Here is an 8,237-nt window from a genome sequence, read left to right on the forward strand (position 1 = left end):
GGTTCTCTCCAAGGTTCTGAAATGCGTATCTGTAACTTGCTGTAGTGAACCATCCCATCTTTCCATCCTGACAGTAACTTCTTAATATTCCTCTCTTCTTATTAACTTCAACTCCGCAACAAAATCCCAGAGGGCCAGAGAGTTTCGCCTGAGTTTATCTCCACCTTCCCCTTGAAAGATTTCCACTGTCATCCTTTTAAACGGCTCAGCTCGTTTAATCCTGACGGCTGACCACCGAGGATATGGGGACGCGTTTGTTTTAATATTCCTCGTCGTTATGTACCTGCATAGATAAACAAAACCAAAAAAAAAAACAAAAAAACATTTGCAGTTTTCATTTCCACGCAGTTAGAACTTACCAGAAAGCGGCTTTAATTGGATTTCTAGGCTACAAGCAGGCGGTGAGCAGGATGGCCCGGTGCCTCTGAGCTGCACCGACGCGCTGCATGTGGATAAGAAATGACAGGCTGCACATGGTCCTATCTATTTGAAAACTCCGAGAAAGTTCTCTTTCTTTTGAGGGGGGTCAAATTTATATCTGTGATCTGTCACGCATCGCAGATCCCCTGAGGAGTGGATGGTGGGATTTCTGAAGTGATTCCGTGGTGTTAAACTGCGAACATGGACGCGGCAAAGAAAGGTAGGGACTCCTCACAATGTCTGAGGTTTTACCTGCACAAATAGCATTGCAAGAATATGCACGTTGTACATTTACATGAATGTTACCCATTAGAAAATGATATGGCTCATTACACTGTAAAGCCAGGATGAACCATTTTATTGAAACAGTAGATAAAGATATTCAGTGTAGGTGCCAAGAATGGTTAAACATAACTGCTCTGATAGGTAAGATTGTTTTATACAGGTGAAATTAAAGCATATACTTTTACATTAATGCACAACTGGCATCATATTCAATGTTTTTATAATAGGACAGTCATTTTAATCTCTTATCTGCCCATATTTATGGCTCCTCTGTAGTTTTTAAATGGGTGAGATAATACATGTAGCCACAGGCTTATTCTCAGTGCAGGGCCTTGTCAACAGGTGTTCATGTGCCTACTTGGGGATAGTGCTGGGCTAAGTGCCACACTGCTCCCAATAAAGAAGTAGGTCACATCTGGTCTTATAATATGAGGCCTTCAGGACAGAATACCTGTCTACTGCCACAGCGTCCTGTCAAATCCTCTCCTAATAATGGTGGATAATAAAATGTGTGCAGATATTAGCAATGGCATAATCACATGGTGTGAGACAGTTTGTTTGTTTGTTTGTTTGTTTGTTTGTTTTTTGATTACATAACAGTAAAGGTGTCTACCAATATGACAGACCCAGCAAATAACTTATCTATGTCAGTTACCTCTGATGTATCATATATTTTCTCTGTAAGAATAAAACAACTCACACCTCAGTCGTCATGTAATACCCATATTTTTGATCCCATTAACATCATTAATATATGTGTGTTTTACAACAGATGCCCCCCCTGGGGGCGATGCAGGCAAATCAGACACCCTCGGGTCAACTGGCTCGGCCAGAAAAAGAGGAGGGGGGGCCAAGAAGGCGATGCAGGCGAACAAGTCCGCCCTCAGGGCCCCCCGAGCCCTCTGCTGCCTCACCCTCAGCAACCCCATCCGCATGGCAGCACTGGCCCTAGTGGAGTGGAAATATCCTTTTTCCTGAGTGTGTTAGGACGTTTGTGTGCGTTTATGCAAACAGTCCTGTTTGTGATGCAAATGTGTAATGAGTGAATGAGTTAATGTTGGATTGTTTAGATGGGTTGAAGTTTTATTATGCAGTTGTGTGCATTTTCCGTTTAATGATGCATTCATGAGGCCTTTTGTATCCTTAACTTCAATCTTCAAGCCCTTTGATATTTTCATTCTACTTGCCATTTTTGCCAACTGTGTGGCCATGGGCGTTACCAAGCCGTACCCCGATGATGACTCCAACGCTACCAATCACAAACTGGTGAGTTTCCAGTGGAGAGATGCAGTATACGGCTTTTACATATTTTGAAATGTCAGAAAAGATAAGTAAGGCTCAAGCATACTGTAAGTTGTGATGATACGGTATCACATGGCCTGATTTAATCACCACATTATTACACATGGAGGAAAATGTCAAAAACCTGACTTACTGGAAGAATCTTCTTTATTTCACCGTGTTTCGACACAGGGGCTTCGTCATTTAAAGAATGTGTAAAAACACAATCTATATAATCCTGGATTTTTGTCAGTGAACCAATGAGAACACGGCCAGCCTCTAAAGGATGCTGTGCTTATTACATAAAAGTACACAACTAAATGTAACATAAAGAACAATCATCAAAAAACATGGAAAAAAACCTGGGTGAATCTGAATTGTTCTTATATAGAAATGAAAAAAAGAACTGAAAAAACAAAAGTTCTGCAGATGTTTCATCCAACCATTCATTCATCTATGAATTTGTGTCACTGATGTTTTGGCGATCTCATATCACATGAAGTCTAATCTTCAAATAGATGCTGGCAACTTTGATCGTCCAGTTTTCTAAATCAGACCACTAAAAGAGCACTCAGTCCTTGGAAATATAACATCTTATTGAAACTACAAAATCTTTATGATTATGAAGTGAAGCAGCTCCTTTTATATTTTGCAATTTTCTACATTTCTATTTTCCATTATTTGACTTTCTTTAGAAATATTTCTGGCTCTCCTGAGCTGACTCTCTTTCCCAGGTTCTCGAGGTCATTTGAAGACACTGATAGACATGTGAATGATACATGACACAAGTTTTAATGGTTTAATGGTTTAAGGACAGTAGTCAGTAGGTATACTGAAGGTAGCAACAATTAGTGAGAAATAAATAGTGTTCTTTAGGGTGGTAATGGTATTAGAGGGGAAAAAATTGTGCTGTGACCTTTGCGAGGTGACCCTGTCAGGGATCATGACTTACTTAAACGCCAACCATCTGCCTCATCTCACTTCTCTCCCTCTCTGTCTCTCTCTTTATTTCTCTGTCTCTGATCATTTTTCTCTGTTAATTCCAAAATACGCAGATTTCAAACCAAAAATTAGTCTTTTTCTTTCTCGACAACAGCTTTGTATATTTACAAGTCACACTGATGTTAATGTCATTGCATTGTTCTAAGTGATGCTTAGATAGTTTGCAGAGAGTAAAAGTGATCAAATATTTGAGTTTGATTGGAGGTGATTTTAGTTAAGAGTGGCAGACACACACACACACACACACACACACACACACACACACACACACACACACACTGAGGGACTTGCAGCAGGATAGATGTTTATCCCTTTATTGGATTCACAGAGGACATAGGCTGACGCTTTAAGATTCTCTTCCTTACAGAGACCTACTAAAGTTAATATCATCAATTCTTGGACTAAGTTTGGTGAATATTACAGTTCTTTTGTGAATATCAGTCATCTTACACTAAAGCACACGATGCATGGATTATTGTTGGCTGCCCCAGGTGAAGTCCTGGGGACAGTGATGACAGTGATTAGAAGCATTAAGCTGAAGTTACAGAAAAAGGATTCAGTGACGGGCTTAAGCATGTGTCATGCACTGGGTTAAGAGGTTAGAAAGCCACTGCAATCGGCCCTTAACGATGACACATGTGATGTAAAGATATAAGCATTAAAAAGAAAATTAATGCCACTTATTGGAAGGCCTATATGAAGTGAGTAGGAATCAACAGCTTCTGAATGTCTTTATTTTACTGTGACAATCACTTGACATTTTCTTCAGCACTCTTCCATATTCATTCCTTTCAGACACGCTCACTAACATTTAAAGAAAAAGGTCATTCCAATTTTGCATAACCATCCCTACGCCACCTTTTCTTCTTAGGAACAAGTCGAATACGTCTTCCTCGTCATCTTCACCATCGAGACCTTCACTAAAATTCTTGCCTACGGCTTAGTCATGCACCCCAGCGCCTACATACGCAGCGGATGGAACTTGCTTGATTTCGTTATCGTCATTGTCGGGTATTTTGGTGCTTCACGTAGTCATGATTTTCCATCTCCAAATGTTCTGTCAGTAATAAAAAAAATAAATAAAAAAGTAAAGTGCAAACAGCTAGAGTCTGTGTCTGTGCAGGTTGTTCAGTGTGATAGCAGAGGCCATGACAGATCATAAGCCAGGAGAGGCCCATCATGCTGCAGGAAAACCCGGAGGCCTGGATGTCAAAGCACTCAGAGCGTTCAGGGTGTTACGACCACTTCGACTCGTATCTGGAGTGCCAAGTGCGTTTTATCAATTGTAGTTTGTTTGTGTGTTTTTTGCATCTGTGCTTCATCCCACATGCACCACTGAAAAGTATGTTTTTGTTCTCATCAGGTTTACAAATTGTGTTGAACTCCATCATGAAAGCCATGGTCCCCCTTCTCCACATCGGTATGTTGGTCATGTTCGTCATCATCATCTACGCTATCATCGGCTTGGAGCTCTTCATCGGCAGGATGCACAAGACGTGCTACTTCATGAGCACAGGTCTCTGCTCTCTGCGCTAAAAAACTTATTTCTACGCTCTCCATATTTCATGGATGTATAGACCCACTGCCTGTTTTTGTTACCTGCTGTCCTCTGCTCCAGGTCTCATGGTGGAGGATGACCCTTCACCCTGTGCGTTTGCTGGGAATGGGCGCTTTTGTGTCGGCAATGGCAGTGAGTGCAGGGGCAAGTGGGAGGGCCCCAACGGCGGGATCACAAACTTTGACAATATTTTCTTCGCCATGCTGACTGTTTTCCAGTGCATCACTATGGAGGGCTGGACAGACGTGCTCTACTGGGTACACAGACATGTTCTTATATCCCCCGTAGTTTATTTCTGACTCCAAATTGAAATTGCTGATCCACACTCTGTCCCTCTGTCTCTCTGCGCAGATGAACGATGCCATCGGTCACGAGATTCCATGGATCTATTTTGTTTCTCTTGTCATCTTTGGATCATTTTTCATTATCAATCTTGTATTGGGTGTGTTGAGCGGGTGGGTAGTCACTGCGCGGCAGGTCTCAATTTTCTGTCGCATTAAGACAAAACAAATTGAATCCCTTACATTTCTCCTTTTTGTTTTTCTTAGTTTTTTCAAGCTTGTGTCTGTGTGTGTGTGTGTTTTTGCACAGAGAGTTCTCCAAAGAGAGAGAAAAGGCTGTGGCGCGTGGTGAGCTGCAGAAGGCGCAGGAGAGCAAACAGATGGAGGAGGACATGATTGGCTACATGGATTGGCTCATAGAGGCCGAGGATGTGGACGAAGAAGGAAACAAACGTTAGTCTAACACACATTTACACTTCCATACACAGACTGTGTAGCTTTACATTTATACATAATCTGTGTGTATTTGTCTTCAAAGGTGCTGCAATTGCAAAGAAAAAGATGATGAAGAAGTTTGGCTGGTACAAACACAGCGAGGATGGCGGAGGTATGTCAGCTGTCACTGTCTGTTACTATGTTTGTTTTATATGGTTCTCTCTAACACCTTGTCTCTGTGTTGAACAGAGTCAGACTCTGATGATGATATAGCATACCTCGATGATGACAATGGCTGCTGCGCTTCTCTCATGTAGGACAACAGAGAAATAACAACATAGTTTCAATTTATTACTGGCACTCAGGAGGTGATTATGTCAATTTATTAATCCCTCTCCCTCTCTCTCTCTCTCTCTCTCTCTCTCTCTCTCTCTCTCGTTGTCTCAGGGCAAAGATGATGGCCAATAGCTTCTGGTAAGATTTTCAACATTACACACTGCATGTGAAATGTTTATGTGATGAAGAGCGTCTGCTTTCAGACACAGTTTGTTCTTCCAGTTGGGAAATAATAATAGAGTATATTGTTTGTATCATGTTATGCATTCATAACATTTGATTTTGTTAATCATTAGTCAAAATCAATAGAATGATGCAGTGCTGTTGTCAAGTTGATATAGTAAAATTAAAAAAAATATGGAAGAATATGATTGTGTAGTGCAACACAGGGTAAGCATGGCTCCATTCCTATAACATATGGATGTAATTACCAGTTGTTTTTTGTGAGCATATTATACCATTAATTACAATTAACAATAGTGTTTTGTTGCAGCTTTATATATAGTATATATGAGACACAAACCTACACCTGGACAAATCATGAACTTGGTGGTTTTGGAGGGACTGACTCCCTGGCGCTCCGTATGGCACTTTCTTAATTCAAAATACTGTGTCCACTCTTTCTTTAGCGACCAGCTGTGCCAGCTGAATCATACCATGAGGAAGAATTGCCGTGTGGCTGTTAAGACCACAAACTTCTACTGGCTGGTGCTTCTCCTGGTGTTTCTCAACACAGTGGCCAGTGCCTCCGAGCATTACGGACAGCCTAAGTGGCTCACAGAAATGCAAGGTAAGAGCGCAGACCTTTTAATCTTAACCTATGCTGAGTACACCTAATTTTTTGATCCCAACCCTATGTATAGTTTGATTAAGAGGGAATCAGGAGCGGAAAAATAAAACCATGACTCCACCTCTTCTTCTCTGTTTCCCGCAGAGCGAGCCAACAAGATCCTGCTGCTGCTGTTCACTCTGGAGATGTTGATGAAGATGTACGCCTTTGGCCTGCAGATCTACTTCATGGCGTTGTTCAACCGCTTTGATTGCTTCGTGGTGTGCGGCGGTATCCTCGAGACCCTGCTCGTAGAGATGGAGGTCATCCCGCCTATCGGCATCTCCGTGCTGCGCTGCATCCGACTGCTCAGGATATTTAAGATGACGCGGTAACTGATAACGGAGCTTAAGGAGGACAACTGTCAACTTTTTTTTAGGCATTTGATGCATCTTGTGTGTAATTTCCTGAAGTGTATCCATGCTCTCTCGTTGTTTCCAGGCACTGGGCGGCCTTATCTGACCTGGTCAACTCCCTGCTCAACTCCATGAAAGCTATCTGCTCCCTGCTGCTCCTGCTCTTCCTCTTCCTCATCATCTTCGCCTTGCTGGGCATGCAGTTGTTTGGAGGCAAATTCAACTTTGATGAGACTCAGATGAAGAGAAGTACCTTTGACTCCTTCCCCCAGGCTCTGCTCACTTGTTTCCAGGTGATTTACATCTCCACAATATCTCACATGCTACTATCCATGTTTTTAATTTATCAGCAGTTCTGTGTAGTGTGGTATGAGTTACAGCTCTCTCACTCCACCTGTCTCCTTGTGTCTCTTTTTTCTTTCCTCTCTGACGGACCGTCGTTGCAGATACTCACTGGAGAGGACTGGAACGCTGTGATGTACGACGGCATTATGGCCTATGGAGGGCCCATCTTCCCTAACATGGTGGTGTGCGTTTACTTTGTCATCCTCTTTGTCTGTGGTAATTGTATCCTTTTCCTAGAAGTGATCAATAGTTCAAACATATTTCCGCTCCAACTGCTGAACATTGAGTTTAGTCTTTAGGACCCAGTGGAAAAAATATGACTCCTTAATGTTGTGATCAGACATCCTGCTCAATGTCTTCTTGGCTATCGCTGTGGACAACTTAGCAGGAGGCGGCGGAAAGAAAGATGTCGAGTAAGTTTGCCATAACAAAAGGTGATAGTGAGCAGTAGTGTCATACACATTTATAAGTGACTTATCCTTGTATTTCCTGCTGCGTTTACACTCATCAGTGTACTAAGAGTGATTGCAAAAATGTGATTTAAACTTCGATTAACTGTAGTTTCCTGGTACTTGTTTTTTCAGAGAGAAAAAGGAAGAGGAGGAAGAGTGGGATGAGGATGAAGATAAAGAAGATGAGGATGCAGGGGTAGATAATGTTTTAATGTTTTCCTGCAGATTTTATAAAAAGTGAGATGCCAGAGTTACAACAGCTGATCATGTGTTCTGTCTGTAGAACGAAGAGGACGACTGGCAGGAAAACGAGGAGCTGAGGGCCATTGAGGGATTAGAGGGTGAGGGTGACGGACATCACATCCTGCAGAGGAAACATTAGACATGCTGATTAAGATGTAAACTGTCTCATATACCTTTCTTGTTTGCTCTTTATTTTACTGTAGGAGTTGCTCCATTAAAGCCAGAGTTCTCCGGGCCTAAAGAGAAGATCGTACCAATCCCGGATGGAAGCTCCTTCTTCATTCTTGGAAAGAAAAACTGGTAATCTGAGAACATATTCGTGCCCAATGAACCCAAATCTACTAAAATTCTATGCTCTTACTCTTTAAAGGAGCTTTTTGTATGTTTTGCTATTGCTACACAGCCAGCGTTAGC

The 8,237-nt window shown here is 41.9% G+C and overlaps 1 protein-coding gene across 1 annotated transcript in view; it reads left to right on the plus strand.

Moving 5' to 3' along the window:
• The first annotated feature begins 1,866 nt into the window (after window positions 1–1,866).
• The window catches only part of LOC111654197 (voltage-dependent L-type calcium channel subunit alpha-1F-like), a 17,520-nt gene continuing 11,149 nt past the window's right edge, over window positions 1,867–8,237 (plus strand). The window contains exons 1-18 of the mRNA XM_087173636.1: window positions 1,867–1,971; window positions 3,860–3,999; window positions 4,112–4,257; window positions 4,352–4,504; window positions 4,607–4,803; window positions 4,898–5,001; window positions 5,138–5,280; window positions 5,366–5,434; window positions 5,512–5,575; window positions 5,710–5,736; window positions 6,228–6,388; window positions 6,533–6,758; window positions 6,869–7,076; window positions 7,230–7,350; window positions 7,469–7,541; window positions 7,713–7,776; window positions 7,864–7,921; window positions 8,027–8,123. Coding sequence (XP_087029762.1) covers window positions 1,915–1,971; window positions 3,860–3,999; window positions 4,112–4,257; window positions 4,352–4,504; window positions 4,607–4,803; window positions 4,898–5,001; window positions 5,138–5,280; window positions 5,366–5,434; window positions 5,512–5,575; window positions 5,710–5,736; window positions 6,228–6,388; window positions 6,533–6,758; window positions 6,869–7,076; window positions 7,230–7,350; window positions 7,469–7,541; window positions 7,713–7,776; window positions 7,864–7,921; window positions 8,027–8,123 — 2,108 coding nt within the window. The 5' untranslated portion in view covers window positions 1,867–1,914. The remainder of the gene's footprint in view (window positions 1,972–3,859; window positions 4,000–4,111; window positions 4,258–4,351; window positions 4,505–4,606; window positions 4,804–4,897; window positions 5,002–5,137; window positions 5,281–5,365; window positions 5,435–5,511; window positions 5,576–5,709; window positions 5,737–6,227; window positions 6,389–6,532; window positions 6,759–6,868; window positions 7,077–7,229; window positions 7,351–7,468; window positions 7,542–7,712; window positions 7,777–7,863; window positions 7,922–8,026; window positions 8,124–8,237) is intronic.

This window comes from Seriola lalandi, unplaced genomic scaffold, assembly GCF_002814215.2.
Source record: "Seriola lalandi dorsalis isolate HSWRI2012SDOR001 ecotype SW California unplaced genomic scaffold, Sedor1 jcf7180002054262, whole genome shotgun sequence".
Lineage (NCBI taxonomy): Eukaryota > Metazoa > Chordata > Actinopteri > Carangiformes > Carangidae > Seriola > Seriola lalandi.